Source organism: Procambarus clarkii, chromosome 48, assembly GCF_040958095.1.
Source record: "Procambarus clarkii isolate CNS0578487 chromosome 48, FALCON_Pclarkii_2.0, whole genome shotgun sequence".
Classification (NCBI taxonomy): Eukaryota; Metazoa; Arthropoda; class Malacostraca; order Decapoda; family Cambaridae; genus Procambarus; species Procambarus clarkii.
Window position 1 is genome coordinate 10,800,416 of NC_091197.1, and position 18,185 is coordinate 10,818,600.

Here is an 18,185-nt window from a genome sequence, read left to right on the forward strand (position 1 = left end):
ATACTTGAAGGAAATAACATAACATTATAAGGCAATACACAAGGAAATTACACTAATGTGATATATATATAACAGTGAAGGTTATACAACCTGGATTCCACTGAATCCATAAAGTCTGGAGAACCTGAGATGAAGCCAGTAAAAGTTTTACATATAACCCCCAGGTTGTGTAACCTTTACTATGTCGTCATCCAGGGTCAAGGTGTGCAGCTGGGAGTACCTAGGTCGCTACTTCAAATTTTCACACTGATCCCACTGATTTTCTAATTACTGTATAAGGCAATTCAGTACTAGAATCAGAAAATGCCATGCATGTTAGTGGCTTTGCAAAAATGTACTACTTGATCACTAAAATATGTGCTTTCACAACCAATTATAACTTCCTGTATACATATAATATTACCGTAATTATAATAAATAATAATAATTTTTATTCAAAAGAATATGTGTACAAAGAACATAAGAGTAATGTACAATTGTAGGAACATGAGATACACACACTAATGAAACCACAATTATGCAAAGTGTTTAGGGCAAAACTTAAAATATAGAAAAAAATTAACTAAAGGTGTAAACACTTAATACTGAAAGGGAAGTAAGCTAACAAAATGAGTGTGGTCAGGGAAAATAACAAATGAATACAAAAGGGGTGATACTTAAAGATGACAGGTATAGACTATTACATTATGGAGTCAGTAGTTCTAGCAACAATACAGTTGTTTAATTACATTATTAAGGGAATGGAAATACTGTACAAGGTGTAATTTAGAAAAGAAAATGGACTCTTTCTCAACATTTTCTTGGAACATAATAGAACAAAGTAATATAATATAATTTATGTTTAATGGGGCCAACACTTAAAAATAAAGAAGGATCATAAAGGCTATGAATAAACACTTTAACAAAGAAATGCATGAAATTAGATGACATTAAATATAGAAAGTACATAATTCTTAGTAAATAAAACTTTAAGGTCAAAATTTTTGATAAGAGTACCACAAAAATAATGTATTACGAGGGAAAATGTGAGTGAAATTAGTTACATGGCACTGTATTGATTATAAGATATTAATTACATTATATTAAGTACTAAAATATTTCTTAGTCTCTTTTAAACTAGTTGGGAGATGTACAGTTTTCAATTATAGTACATTTGGGAGGTCATTCCACAATTTGGGACTCTTGATTTGCATAGCATTTCTACTTTGGTTGAGTCTCACTCTAGGAATATCAGCGAGATATTTGTTTCTTTGGAATTCAGAGTTTTATAGATGAGTCTTCTGCTTGAGCTTTCTACCATTTTCTACCATGTTCTCCCCATTTTTTATCTTTCATTATTTGTTTTCTTTCAAAGCAATTTATACTTTAAGCTCAATTACTATTAAGTTTTAGTCTAAGTGTTTTTTTCCCCCAGCTCACCTTGCCCGAAACGCTATGCGTACTAGTGCCTTTAGGTATTGTATGTACTACCTCTATCTTTAAATCAAACAGAATGTTTGTACTGTAACTCTGCAACTATGTATGTACTTTTCCTAAATAAATTATTATTATTATTATTAGATTATGTGCCGAGCCTTGATACTTAACACGTTCAAAGATATCATCAGAGTGGTGTCTTGGATTGGAATTTGTGATTTTTCTAATTGCTGATTTTTTGAGTAATTAAGGGTGGTAGAACCCCAGGCACAGATACCATAGGTGAGATATGGATAAATGAGTGAATAATACAGAGTAACTAGGGCAGGACAAGGAAGGGAGTACAATATCTGACTTTGGAGAGAATGCTTACTTTTTTCAAAACCTTTTCAGTAATATTTTTTATATGGTAATGGAAATTTAAGTTCTTGTCAATGTGAACACCAAGGAACTTTCCATCTACTCTGCTTGCAATTTGGGTATTGTTAATTCTTAGATTAATTTGATTGTTGAACTTGTTACCAAACAAAATGTAAAATGTCTTGTCAATATTAAGGGCAAGTTTGTTAACAGTCAACCACAAATTGACTTTATTTAGATCAGTATTCACTGTCATTTAGAATAAATGAGTTAGCATAGGAGAAAATTAAAGTTGTATCATCAGCAAATAGAACCTGGCTTCAAATGTTGCGGTATTTGAAATATCATTGATGTATATATTAGGGGTACCACCTCTGGTGCAATTGCAGGGACCCACATTCTCAAAAAAGAAAACAAAGAGCATTCAGAGAAGATCTTGTGGATTCTCACTAAATACTTTATTCTTTTCTTCTCCTACCATCCCTATTATTTTTTTGTATATTTTGTTTTATTTTATTGCAATGCTACAGTTTACGGAGAACACGCACACACACAAATATATAACAATTAAACAATCAGTGTTCGAAGACCTCGTCCAGCTTCTCGGAGGTTGGGTGTGTACCCAGGATACAGCATGCATTTCCTCTCTGAACTGCGACACTGAGGTGCTGGAACAGGAAACTGGCTGCTCGTGGGTCTCTAGTTTTCCCAATGAGTTCCTCACCCAACTCCTTTAAAAACTTGAGTGCACATTTACCCCAGGCGCCCAGAGTCTCAGAGACTATCGGCATGAACCTGTAACAACGTTCTAGGTCTCTGTACTTGTGGATTTTCAGGGTCTCCCTGAAGGTGGCTGCCCCACCTCCCTCCGCTGAGCTGTAACGTAAATAGGTATCAGCCAATGTAGATGCACAGGTGTAATCCCATACGACCTGTTTACCTTCCCTCCACGGCTGCAGGGTGACTCCATCTGGGCGTTTTTGGCTGTTGTCATGTCTGCACAACTGGGGTTCCCTTTGTGCTGGACACACAGCTGTAGACAAACTTCTCTTGATGATGTCATTGACTGCTTCGTGTCTGGCAATCTTTCCCTGTGTCTTACGACAGATGAGACCATGGCTGCCGTATTGGTCTGCCCGTGCATGGCCGCAAACATACCGGTGTTGGGTGGAGATAGGGGCGGCAAGGTGCAGGGCAACACCAATACTTAGGGCCCGATGGTCCAGGCGGGTGCCCAAGGCGGAATTAGGGACTGCCAATAGGAAGTCCTTATTGGAATTGATATATTTTATATATATATATATATATATATATATATATATATATATATAACATACATATACACGAGAAAGAGGAGTGGACCAAGTACTGTATACTACCCTGCAGGATGCCAATGTTAATTGGTAGAGTGGGAGAAGTAGCATCACTGACACATACTGCGGCCTGTCACTGAGGTAAGATTGTAAGTACTGAAGGGAATGACCTCTGACTCCATAATGTTGGAATTTGAGAAGGTTATTGTGGTTAAAATGAGGAAGTTGGCAGCTTGTCAAAGACCTCCCCATTTGTCCTGATGATTTTTCAAGCCAAGACAGTGATCATGTCTACAACAAAGTTATCATGGCCTGCTCTGTCCGACTACTACATCCAACCATTGTTTTGTCTGATTACTGTTATGCCCAACCACTGCTCTGTCCAAGTACTGCTATGTCCAACTATTGCTCTGTCCGACTACTGCTATGTCCAATCACTGCTATGTCCAACTACTGCTGTCCAACCATTGCTCTGTCTGACTACTACTATGTCCAACCATTTCTGTCCGACTACTGCTATGTCCAACCATTGCTCTGTCCGACTACTGCTATGTCCAACCATTACTGTCCGACTACTGCTGTATCAGACCATTGCTATGTCTGGCCAATACGTTGTCCGACAAATGAGTCACTTTAGTTTCCTTGATGTTTTACATTTAAAACAAATTACCATGCGGAAACATAAATCAAGTGACTATTCACTTGAGTCTTGATTCTTCACATTTTTATCTAGGTCAAAAAATAAACATAATGAGATGGACCAATTTGTAAATGAAAGATTCGCCAATGGATATTTTGTTGTATTAAAAAAATATATATCTATCTATTACACTTGATATTTCCCCGTACATGCGCCCTGAAGGCTGAGGCGCCTCAGTGGGACCGCTCCCGTGCCAGGTAAGTCCACTACGGGCTCACCATAGCCCGTGCTACTTGCCCCGCTCCTGTGTCAGGTAAGTTACGGGCTCACCATAGCCCGTGCTACTTGGAACTTATTCCGAGTAGCTGAATCTATAACAACAACAGCCTCAGTGGTTCCGGCCAGCAGGACACGTACCCTGGGCGACAGGAGCAGACGACCCGCCCGGAGGAGTCGCTGCAGGAGTGCTGGCACCCACCATTGTTGACCCCGCACGTCTCCTCGCCTGCGTAACACAATGGAGAGAGATTAATTCAAAATTTGAATTTGAATTACTACAACGTTCTCTTCTCGAGAACGTTGTAGTCGTTACACTTGACGGGTGCAGGTCAGTGTAACAAGATAACAGTGTTCGTCTTGTCATCACCGTTTATTTATCAATTTAATTATTAATACATGTAATTATAAATTATATAAATTGGAAGGTAATAAGGATAATAAACATGGGTGAACAGGGCTTTGATAATTTACAACGATAATGACAAGTTATTTTACCCAGGGGCAAGACTTATTGCCCGAAACGCTTTGCGTAATAGTGGCTTTAGGCATTGTATGTACTAGCTCTTCCTATAAGTCAACCAATCTTTGTAAAAATTTATTGTATGTATGTACCTTACCTAAATAAACATTTTATTTATTTTTATTTTTTTTATTATTGAAGAGGACCTCTCCTTCAATTTGATTAGATATTTGGCCACTTCTTACATAATATGGATGCGAAATTCGAAATTTCAAATCTTTGGATGTTTGACCTAAATAGAATACCTTGCAATCCTTGCATGTTACTTTGTAAATGACACAAGTTATCACTATGAGGGCAGTTTCTAGCTAATCATTTCCAAATTGCATTTTCATAATTAAACACCACATGTACATCAGAAGTTTCAAGGCCTTGGAAACATTTTTGAACCCAGAAAAATATGGTATGCATAATTTTTTTGTGGGGGGAGGGGGGGGGGCGCAAATTTTCTCAATGCTGATCTTGTTATAATATGTTTGATGAGTTTTGTCACAGCCGGGACTTACTAATGCAGGTACGACGATGAGATAGGAAGTGCTGAGCGGGACTTACCAACGCAGGTACGACCATCAGATAGGAAGTGCTGGGCGGGACTTACTAATGCAGGTACGACCATGAGATAGGAAGTGCTGGGCAGGACTTACCAATGCAGGTACGACCATCAGATAAGAAGTGATGGGCGGGACTTACCAATGCAGGTACGACCATCAGATAGGAAGTGCTGGGCGGGACTTACCAATGCAGGTACGACCATCAGATAGGAAGTGCTCGACGGGACTTACAAATGCAGGTACGACCATCAGATAAGAAGTGCTGGGCGGGACTTACCAATGCAGGTACGACCATCAGATAGGAAGTGCTGGGCGGGACTTACTAATGCAGGTACGACCATGAGATAGGAAGTGCTGGGCAGGACTTACCAATGCAGGTACGACCATCAGATAAGAAGTGATGGGCGGGACTTACCAATGCAGGTACGACCATCAGATAGGAAGTGCTGGGCGGGACTTACCAATGCAGGTACGACCATCAGATAGGAAGTGCTCGACGGGACTTACAAATGCAGGTACGACCATCAGATAAGAAGTGCTGGGCGGGACTTACCAATGCAGGTACGACCATCAGATAGGAAGTGCTGGGCGGGACTTACTAATGCAGGTACGACCATGAGATAGGAAGTGCTGGGCAGGACTTACCAATGCAGGTACGACCATCAGATAAGAAGTGCTGGGCGGGACTTACCAATGCAGGTACGACCATCAGATAGGAAGTGCTGAGCGGGACTTACCAATGCAGGTACGACCATCAGATAAGAAGTGATGGGCGGGACTTACCAATGCAGGTACGACCATCAGATAGGAAGTGCTCGACGGGACTTACCAATGCAGGTACGACCATCAGATAAGAAGTGATGGGCGGGACTTACCAATGCAGGTACGACCATCAGATAGGAAGTGCTGGGCGGGACTTACTAATGCAGATACGCCCATCAGATAATAGGCAGCGGCCGAGACTTACCAACGCAGGTGCGACCATCAGATAGGAGGCGGTTAGCCGGGGCTGCAGCGACATTGGTAGGATCCCATTGTATTGACACACTCATGGGAACATCCGCCATTATGGTAGTTACACTCGTCCACATCTGTCGACACAACCACGCTCTTAACATAGATAATACTACAATAATGTGATTTACAAATATAAGAATTACAGTATGTCAAGAGCACTATGCTCTTCCGGCTCCACTATGCTGTCATTATGTTGGCGTTAACATAAACATAGTAAAACAATTATGCCTTAAATGAAGTGTATCAATTTCAACATTATCTTCCTAGTGTCAGACAGGACTGTAGAAAGATTTAATTAATCTGTGAGAAATTGTACATTACTGGGACTTCCTGTGTGGGCCGGCTTAATTCGCATCTAGCGTTAGCTCACCATTCCTTCACTGTCCTCATATTCCTTCCAATTGCTGTTATAACAACTCAAACTAATGACCGCTGTCACCGTTGGGGGATGATAGCCAGGTGATAATCACCAATATTACACTCTCTAGATTAATTGAAATTCCAAGTAGCCAGCTAGAAAGGGAGAGAGAGAAGAGTGGGAGGGCATAGGAGACTTCTTCACTGTTCTTCAAGACTTCTTCACTCTTCTTCAAGACTTCTTCACTATTCGCAGATGGAGCATATTCAGGGCTGGTGTGTGTGGTCAGATATGACCATAGATAAAGTTCTAATGCGGCCAATGAGGAGCACAGGTAGACTTACTCAAAAGTCGCGGTAAGTACCGCATCTACGCTTGCCAAGTGGGTACATACTATGCCATTCACCTCAAGAGTTGTGGACGCTATTGAAGAATTTGCCGGAGCCCAAGGTGCATCCTCTGAACACCACACATCCAAACGTTTATGAACTGGTTGCATGTCCACTATCCTTTCAAAATACATTCGTTTTCGTTTTGTATTCTTTATAGCGCAGGTGGGAGAGATACATAATAATTTACACATTTAAATATATTACAGGGGCAGGTTCCAAATCTGTACACAGAAATATCATCACATGAGACCAGGAGGCATGGCAGGATGTGCAGAATACCTCCGTTGAAAAGCAGAGGTGCAACAGGTACTCTGAGAGAGAACTCTATCAACGTCTGTTTAACGCATTAGGGGCATAGCGAACCCGTCTCTCACGGTGATAAAAACAGAACTCGACAAACACCTCCAAAGGATGCCTGATCAACCAGGCTGCGAGCAGCCGCGTCCAACAGCCTGGTTGACAAGACCACCAACCAGGAGGCCTGGCCAGAGACCGGGCCGCGGAGACGGTGATCCTCAGAATTACCGCAAGGTAAGAGGGGAAGAAGAGCCACTCACCCTGACAGGAGCGCTGGTCGGGCATGAGTCTGTAGCCGGAGCCGCAGCAGCACTGGAAGGAGCCCACAGTGTTGGTACAGGAGTGGTCACAGCCTCCATTGTCCCCATGGCACTCGTCCCGGTCTGTGGGAACAACCACACTCCATTAACATCGGGCACTATATTGTCATTAATAAAGTACTTGGACAGAAAAAGCCTGGTAATAAATAACATATCCATTAAGAGAGATTAAAAGTGAGAATTACGTGTTTAGAAATAGATTACAATTAATTTTCTACGTTTTCTCTCGAAATAATAACATTAGTTTTACTGAATATATGAGAATAATATTTGTCTGTGGTTAATAGCATCATGATTTTCCATGCATCATGATGCTCTTCTGCTCCTTTCGAGTCTAATAGCTAAAACGTAACCCGAATATTTCCTAATGTTTCAGGTTTAAGTATTATTAAGGTAACCATAAAGAAGTATTATTATATTAGGTTGTACCATTTTTTTCAAATATTTGTATTTAATTTTTCTGCAATAAAAGATGGCGCCTCGAGTTAAGCTCCTCCTACGAGCAGGCGCACCTGGCTGACCAATGGCTATTTGCCACGTGTCATTTGACGATTGGTGGAGTGATTGGCGATATCGTATTCGACCAATCTGAGCGAGGCTAGGAGGGCATGGTGTGCTGCTTTTGGTAAACCATTGGGAGCTGCTAACATTACAAATGATGTTTATTGTTGCATCATTTGAATTCATTCAGTATTCAGAATTTGGAATAATTCAGAATAATTTGAATTCATTCATAATTAAGAATACCATCTGAATTATAATGCTTCCTCTCAAATTAACATTTGCCGTGGACTAAAGATTTTAGTGAATACTTTTAGAATAGTATCAGAGACGATCTTCAAGAAAACAGCCAAACAGTGTTGGACGATTGCTAAAATCTCAACCTGTCATCCGAAAATGATAGTACTTACAACAACTATTGTTCGAAAGTACAAAATCGACTGTTGCACACTCCGAAAATCACATGTTGTAGTAATTATGTAAAGAGCAGAGAAAGAAGGGAAGAACCAAACATAAAACTTACGTAGTTTGTTTTTCTACCACAGACGTGGCCACACATTTACAATGCTAACCAGCATATATACATTTTCTTCTGTCCTCCATGGACAAGGTTAGAGATGTGTTAAACATATAGTTCAAGGCTTCCGTAGGTCTTGTGTAACATATATATGCACACAATTAAGCTTAGGATGGAGCATATTAGGCCTAGGATTATTTATTTAGTCCCCATGACCACTTGGGTTAGGCTGCATTAAATTTATCTCGTTTGAAAAATAAGATATTTAAAATATTATTCTCGAATGCTAATTTTTGTGTGTAATTCAAGGCGACTGCATTTATTTGAAGTTTTAAATTTGGTAATTCTATAAGGAAATTTGACCTTAAGGAAAAAAGCAAATTTTGTTGCATTTTACCCAAACTGATCTCCAGTTTGAAAAATAAGACAAATATTTAAAATATTATTCTTGAATGCTATTTTTTTAGCATATATTAAGAAGAGGAAATTGCAACAGACCAATACATTCAATATCCTGACCAGCAACAGCGAAATAGTCGACAGATAACACGACAATTAAAGATTGGACGTAGCCAAAGCACGACATACCAATCACTCTCACCCAACAATCAACAGGCAGCTCACACTTGGGAAATGTATATGATTATCTCTCAGAATGTTTGGTAATATGTTTATTGTTTGTGATAGTGTGTCTATGTATATATTAACACGATGTACTGAACGGGGTGAGGAGAATAGCTTGAGCTACCTCATCCCTTTGATGTGTATTTTACCTCAATAAACTTATTTCAATTTCAATTCAAAGCTCACGCTTCGGGTACATCCTTCCACCTAGACGACCAACAGAGAACTGACAGCTCATATCACACTGACCAATGAGACCACTGCTTCAGACGCCATCCCGCCCTACAATACATGGTATAATATCAGTTTTGCCAACTTATACTTAGTTTCCTTCTGAAGATGTCGAAGAAAATCGACTTGAGAATGGTCCAGGACGGACCGAAACGTCGTCGTCCCTTCACCTTCTAATGTGTGGTCTGGTCAACATGTCGAAGAAAACTTCACTGAAACGAGTCCATATCGACAGGCTCAATCAAATTTCAACCTAAACTTTGCAGAATTAAATGTTCAACTTCATTCGCAAGATAAAAATAATATTAGAAATATGAAGATTCATGCTAGAATTAATAATGAATCCCATTAGAATTACTAATGAATAATGCTTCTAAAACATGTTAAATACATATTACAAAATATAGATATGAGTGTGTGTGGAAGGTTGTCACTTCTGGTAGTGGTGCGAGGCTGTGTAGTGCGTTGAGCACAAGATGGGTTCACGGAAGAACATGCTGGTTCTTCCTGAATATTTTTGTGTTCTACGAAGCCTCATTCACTGTCTTCTACCATCCACATACTTTTATGATACATTTATTTATAAAATTCTGCTACAGCTTACAAGATACAAGGCAGTTCACCTTTGGCAGTCCACCAAAATACCTCCTACAGTTCCTCAGATGTGGGGAGCGGGGCTAATTTTCTTATTTCAACGACCATTTCTCCTCTGCCTTGCAACAGCGTGGGACAGGAACGGGAAATTGGCTGCTCTTCCGTCTCTGATTTGCCTAACGAGTTTTCTCCCAAACCAAGTGCCCAATTACCATAGGCGCAAATGGTTATCTGACCATCTACATGGATCATCGGGGCATTTGAAAATGAATGCGTGACACTTGAGGCTATCAACCAGGCCAGGGTGCTCACGAAGTGGAGAACAGGCCTACGTGACACATTAACACGTGTACATGACAAGGGGAAAACAGGTGCACGAGGAGGCAGGGAGAAGAAACAGGTGAACGAGACAAGTATGTCCGAGCAACAGGTGCGGGCGACAGGTGTGTACTCACCATACTGGCAGCGGGACCCGTAGAAGCCTCGGGGACAGATGCACCGGTTGTAGACACAGCGGCCACCGTTGTAGCACAACAGGCGCCCACACGCAGCTGTAACCAGACAGATGAGCAACGCCGGCTGCAATGCGCCCATTCTGGCCACGCCCTCACACACGCCAGCGCTGCACCTCTCCTTACCGCCACACACCTGTTCCAGACTTAGTCCTCTCCACCACACACCTGTTCCAAACCCAGTCCTCTCCTTCACACACCTGTTCCAAACCCAGTCTTCTCCTTCACACACCTGTTCCAGACTTAGTCCTCTCCTTCACACACCTGTTCCAGACTTAGTCCTCTCCACCACACACCTGTTCTCGTCTCCACCTTCTATTTCCAACACACACATTAAAAACCTTCTGACTGGTATATAAGCTTAAGGTGTAAATTTACTGGTCCATTATGTATCTACCTGTAAGACGGGACTGTAACGGTGACAACGTGACAACAAATTAAAAAACAAAAGTTTCTAAACATAACTGGAAAGTTGTGTTTATTGAATGCACTTGGAAAGGATATGAGACAGACTAAGAACAGGGATATATAAATATAAGATATATGCCACCTAGATCACTGAACCCCATCCTACGCCACAAACTACAACCTGAAACATCAAACTGCAACACTACGAACCCGAACAACCCACTTAACCTATCTAGTCCGATGCTCTGAAAGGTTAAATATCACAGGTTTTAATTTTTTTACCGTGTGTACCGTGCCTTCGGTAGACATGGCGTAGACCGTGTCTATCTACCATGTCTCCGGTAGACATGGCCTAGACCGTGTCTATCTACCATGTCTCCGGTAGACATGGCCTAGACCGTGTCTATCTACCATGTCTCCGGTAGACATGGCCTAGACCGTGTCTATCTACCATGTCTCCGGTAGACATGGCTATATAATTGTATTATTCTTTGTTTAATTTGGCACAAAATGAACACAACAAAACTATGAAAGGTAGAAACATATGCAACAAGGTTCGTTCCTGAGCTAAGGGGACTATAAGCTATGAAGACTGGTGGAACCGGGCCCTCACTACCCTGGAGGAATGAAGCAACGAGGCAGACATGATAAGGACGTACAAGATACTAAGGGGGGATTGACAAAGTATATATATATATAGAAGCAATGTTCAAATTAAGGAACAGATGAGCCACAGGGATGTCAGAGAGAACTTTTCAGTCCAAGAATCGTAAATAAGTCAAACAGACTAGATGAGGAAGTTGTCTAAGCCAATTCAATACACTGTCAACTGTTTCCAGTTCATTGACAGTTGAGAGGCGGGACCAAAGAGCCAGAGCTCAACCCCCGCAAACACAACTAGGTGAGTACACAACTTTAAATGTAAATATAAGAAAAAACGAGTGAAAAAGAATAATTACATTGAACAAACGATGGTCGAAAGGCGGGGCTCAAGAGCAGAGGCTGCACCTTGCAAGCAAGCACAACTAGGTGAGTACACACATAAAAGAAGTAACAGAATATATATATATATATATATATATATATATATATATATATATATATATATATATATATATATATATATATATATATATATATATATATATATATATATATATATATATATATATATACAACAAATTTCGACACCTAATATTATAATAGCATGCAAAATATATTTTGCATAACGGCTCCACTATTTTGTACAGAACGAACCAAATTTCTATATACCGTTGCTTTCATTTAAGAGTCCTGTGTGTACTCACCTAGTTGTGCATGCGGGGGGGGGGGGTTGAGCTTTAGCTCTTTGGTCCCGCCTCTCAACACACACACACACACAGTACAACCTGTGCATACTCACCTAGCTGTGTGTGTGTGACTCAAGGAATGAAGAACTGTTAAAATAGTGGCCATAATAATTTACCAGGTATTATCATCCTATACAGAAGCTTTAAGACCACATATAAGACCTCCGTGGAAGATATAAGACCTTCCACGGCGGAGGTCAACGTGTTACCTCTGGCCGGAATAATCCTTTCAATAACCGGACCGGGACTCGTAGTTTGGTAGACTGCCTCTTGAAGCAGTCTACCAGTTCCAGGAAAATGTCTACCAGTTCCTCTTGCTGTGGCCTCGCCTGGAGACTCAAACCCATCATGGACGTCTCCCTGGTCCACTGGGCACCCAACCCGGGCTTCCCTAAGAATATAAACCCACAAACCTCGCTTGGATGAGAATAGTGGAGCAGCTGTAAGTCTTGTTTGGATAAGAATAGTGGAGCGCCAATAAGCTTTAATTGGATAAGAATAGTGTATCACTTATTATCTCCGCTTGGATAAGAATATATACATTTTGTTTCCTTGATTCTTATGTGTATAAAATAGAGACAGTAAGAGGCACATTAAGAGAAAGAAGTTATAAGAGAGACAGGTAGCAAGAGAGGAAGTAAGAGGCACAGTAACAGAGAGAGAGGTTTAGTAAGAGTTGTAGGAAGAGGTATGGATTAGTGGCAGTTTTCAAAGAAAGTCAATAATTTAAAATAATGAATCCACTTCCAATTACCAATCAGATGACCCTGAGTTCACACACACACAGACACATATATACACGACCTTCCCCAATCTTTTAAAAACTCCAGTCTCTCCACATAATCAACAATTACCCCAAAAAAATCCCATTCAGCATAATTATATTCCACTGACTGACGCAAATTGTCTAATTAACATAAATTTTGCAGCCGTTTCTCATTGAATATATTTTCTAAAATTGGGACATTCTTCTTTTGTTCCAATAGGCGCTTAATTGAAACACTTGCTGAACACGAGCGGCCATTTGTAGAACGATGTTATGAATCATTTTTCAATCTGGACCAGGGGTGTGGAGCAGCCAGGACACACGGACCAGGGGTGTGGAGTGAGACAAGGACCTGGGGGTGTGGAGCAGCCAGGACACACGGACCAGGGGTGTGGAGTGAGACAAGGACCTGGGGGTGTGGAGCCGGTGACTAAGCCACCGTAAATATATATGCTGAATCAAATATCTCCGCAGAACGAGACATTTCGAGCCAGTTGGTCCAAGTGAATGGGATAATTAATAGCAGCAGCGACTGTGACGAGGGCTGCCAGACCTTAGCGAGAGAGGAATAGTAATGCTATCTGAGAAGAAATGGACCGGGGGGGGGGTTTAGGGAGTAAGTGGAGACTCCGGCTGGAAGCCCTTCAGGAGTTTCACTGTGGGGGCTTGACAGCTGAGTGGATAGCGCTTCGGGTTCGTAGTCCTGAGGTTCAGGGTTCGATCCCCGGTGGAGGTGGAAACAAATTGGCAGAGTTTCTTTCACCATGATGGTCCCCTCCATTGTTACCCTAGCAGTAACTAGGTACCTGGGAGTTAGACAGCTGCTACGGGTTGCTTCCTGGGGGGTGTGTGTAACAAAAAGGAGGCCTGGTCGAGGACCGGGCCGCGGGGACGCTAAGCCCCGAAATCATCTCAAGATAGAAGGTCGGTTACAACCCGAGGTACGCCACAGGCAGACCCAATCCAATTGTATAAGCAAGCGTAACACGATACAATCCAGCGCCTGGCCATGCTCTTTAATGAAGGTAACGTAATACATTTAGCCATTTAGTTTATAGTGCAGAAGGCAACATAGAGATGTTGTGTGAGGGTTGAGGTGAGGCAGACGAAGGGACATTGTTCCCTGCTCTGTGAGGGACCCTCACAGCGGCCCCTCACAGCGGCCCCTCACAGCGGGCCCTCACAGCGGCCCCTCACAGCGGCCCCTCACAGCGGCCCCTCACAGCGGCCCCTTACAGCGGGCCCTTACAGCGGTCCCTCACAGCGGGCCCTCACAGCGGCCCCTCACAGCCGTAATGGAGGTCACTCCTCAATTCCCGCCAGGTCCTGTGACGTGGGTCATGACCCATACTTATGTACGGTTTAAATGAGAGTATTAAGACTCTGAATGTTCCTGACACATATACTGAATACACACCGAGAGGTGTATATGCTGCTTCTCAATGTATATACACTGAGAGTTTAGTTAGTCCTGATCTGTGTTGCGGACTAAAGCATACATGGTGGCTGGTCAGAAAAGTATTGAAGTAGCCTGGGCCATATTCACGAAGCAGTTACGCAATCACTTACGAACCTGTACATCTTTTTCTCAATCTTTGGCGGCTTTGTTTACAATTATTAAACCGTTAATGAGCTCCGAAGCACCAGGAGGCTGTTTATAATATAACAACAGTTGATTGGCAAGTTTTCATGCTTGTAAATTGTTTAATAATTGTAACCAAAGCCGTCAAAGATTGAGGAAAGATGTACACGTTCGTAAGTACTTGCGTAACTGCTTCGTGAAAATGGCCCTCTCATTCTAGCGGGTGAGAGGCCACAAGTCTAAACCCTTTTGCTAGGCATGCGTACACATCGACCATACAATCTTGAGCGTTCTCAGGACATAAAGTGGTCTAGGTCCTATATAGACTCACATCTGGTCATTCATAAGTACGGGATCAACGGGCTCGGAAGGCAGCCCGTCCTCCAAACAATGACCCTGAGTTCATTCCATCCACCCGCCAAACCCCCTGTTTATGAATGAAAAACGGTTTACACACGACTCACAACTAATGACGTTCGAACACTTCCGGAACAAGTGCTTTACTGACAAATTTTGTTAGTACCACAACGCTGTAATTGCTTCACCAACGTACTACAAATACAAATAATCGCCAACAGAACCTAAACACCTAACCTAAACCTATATATACACAATATGCTAATATATTATAATATTAATTTATATTTGAGAAAATTCCTGTTTTGAATTAACAGCATGTTAAAATTTATGAATGCGTCTGTGGGGTCGACCCCTGGATGGAATGGACTTGAGTCGGGGACGGGTTGCTTCAAATACAAATAATCACCAACCAGAACCTAAGCACCTAAACACTAACCAATGCAAAAAAAAAAAAACGCTCAGTATGCTAATGTATAACAATATTAATTGATATTTGAGAAAATTCCTATTTTGAATGAACAGCAAGTTGCAACTGATGAATGCGTCTTTGGGGTCGACCTCTGGATGGAATGGACTTGGTCTGAGGAAAAGGTGTTATCCTAGAGTCCAGAGCCTCTACGATAACCAGAGTTGTTAAACAGTCGACAGAGATGTAATCTCTGTGTTAACATAGTCCAACAATTTACCCCAAGTTCAAATTTGTTTATTGAGACTAGATAGAAATACATCTCAAAGGGATAGAGGCAATTTACCCTTATTTATTGCTGGGGTAATTAAAACTCTGGAAATCATTAACAGGTAATTAGACAGCCAGGACAAACACAAAACACACAGTCATTAACCACATCAATCATATATAGGCAAAACATTTTTCTAATAAACTTTATAATTTCGAACAACTAAGAAAAGCATAGAAAAATATTAATTGTTACTTCAATACACAAAAAAATAATCATACCACTTGGACTGGTCGGTAGGCTAACGAATTTCATTCTCACAGGCTCTACGTTCGATCCCCCAATGACCGCAAAGTAGCTGAGACAGCGTCTCGGATTCACTCCGTCCTCACATCCCACCTCCTTGTCCTTCATCCAAAGTGCTATACACAGTTACACGGCTGCCTTATCCCTTCACCTCATAATTACCCTAAGTTCATTCCATGCACCCGCCAAACCCCCCAAGCAATGCATTTTTGCGCTAGAGTACGGTATCGACCCCTAATGTAACAAGGCCATTAGGCACTCCGGCTGATACAAGGGCAGGACAGGAAATACACCATTATCAACCACACAACAATTTATTTCACCTTTTTCCCTCTTGCTGAAAGAATTTAATATATTTATTTTTTACGCCGTATCACAATTTATATAGGATTGTGGGAGGTCTATATGGGATTGTGGGAGATCTATATGGGATTGTGAGCGATCTATATGGGATTGTGGGAGATCTATATGGGATTGTGGGCGATCTATATGGGATTGTGGGAGGTCTATATGGGATTGTGGGCGATCTATATGGGATTGTGGGAGGTCTATATGGGATTGTGAGCGATCCTTATATGGGATTGTGAGCGATCTATATGGGATTGTGAGCGATCCTTATATGGGATTGTGAGCGATCTATATGGGATTGTGGGAGATCTATATGGGATTGTGAGCGATCCTTATATGGGATTGTGGGCGATCTATATGGGATTGTGAGCGATCCTTATATGGGATTGTGAGCGATCTATATGGGATTGTGGGAGATCTATATGGGATTGTGAGCGATCCTTATATGGGATTGTGAGCGATCCTTATATGGGATTGTGAGCGATCTATATGGGATTGTGGGAGATCTATATGGGATTGTGAGCGATCCTTATATGGGATTGTGGGCGATCTATATGGGATTGTGAGCGATCCTTATATGGGATTGTGAGCGATCTATATGGGATTGTGGGAGATCTATATGGGATTGTGAGCGATCCTTATATGGGATTGTGGGCGATCTATATGGGATTGTGAGCGATCCTTATATGGGATTGTGAGCGATCTATATGGGATTGTGGGAGATCTATATGGGATTGTGAGCGATCCTTATATGGGATTGTGGGCGATCTATATGGGATTGTGAGCGATCCTTATATGGGATTGTGAGCGATCTATATGGGATTGTGGGAGATCTATATGGGATTGTGAGCGATCCTTATATGGGATTGTGGGCGATCTATATGGGATTGTGAGCGATCCTTATATGGGATTGTGAGCGATCTATATGGGATTGTGGGCGATCTATATGGGATTGTGAGCGATCCTTATATGGGATTGTGGGCGATCTATATGGGATTGTGAGCGATCTATATGGGATTGTGGGAGGTCTATATGGGATTGTGAGCGATCCTTATATGGGATTGTGAGCGATCTATATGGGATTGTGGGCGATCTATATGGGATTGTGGGAGGTCTATATGGGATTGTGGGCGATCTATATGGGATTGTGGGAGATCTATATGGGATTGTGGGAGATCTATATGGGATTGTGAGCGATCCTTATATGGGATTGTGGGCGATCTATATGGGATTGTGAGCGATCCTTATATGGGATTGTGGGCGATCTATATGGGATTGTGAGCGATCCTTATATGGGATTGTGAGCGATCTATATGGGATTGTGGGCGATCCTTATATGGGAATGTGGGCGATCTATATGGGATTGTGGGCGATCCTTATATGGGATTGTGGGCGATCTATATGGGATTGTGGGCGATATAGGTGATCATGGTTGCAGATTGTAAATCATGTAAAAGACTGTCCATGGTTGTAAATAGTTTGAGCGTGCGTATTCCAGTGAGAAATGATACCAGTGCCGACCGTCTGTGACCTGACCCCTGTGTGGGGTTAACAACCAGTTCTCGTGATGTGATCAGAGGTCAGATTAACTGTGGATTTGCATAGCCAAGATCGGATAAACTCCGGCAAACGGAAAGTACCCCCCCCCCCCCCACCCCACCCCCGCGCAAGCAACATTTGTTGAGCGTCAGTATTACGGGGTTATTAGCCTCACTATAACACCGAAATTTCGACGTTGTGTATGTCAAATTGCCATTATGAGTGAGGACAGGTTAGACCTCTGATACAAGTAATGTTTTGTGAGTGAGGAAACAGGTCCGCTGGGATATTGATCCTCGGAACTACCTCGCATTAACCTTACGCGCGTCATTAGACCCTGTAGACTGTTAGACTCGGACGTTATATATATATATATATATATATATATATATATATATATATATATAT

The 18,185-nt window shown here is 41.8% G+C and overlaps 1 protein-coding gene across 1 annotated transcript in view; it reads right to left on the reverse strand.

Annotated features, from left to right (window-relative positions):
- LOC123764772 (multiple epidermal growth factor-like domains protein 6) overlaps window positions 1-18,185 on the reverse strand; it is a 242,118-nt gene that overhangs the window by 32,843 nt on the left and 191,090 nt on the right. Inside the window, 5 exon segments of the mRNA XM_069302606.1 lie at window positions 4,147-4,234; window positions 6,047-6,080; window positions 6,082-6,170; window positions 7,404-7,526; window positions 10,386-10,481. Coding sequence (XP_069158707.1) covers window positions 4,147-4,234; window positions 6,047-6,080; window positions 6,082-6,170; window positions 7,404-7,526; window positions 10,386-10,481 — 430 coding nt within the window.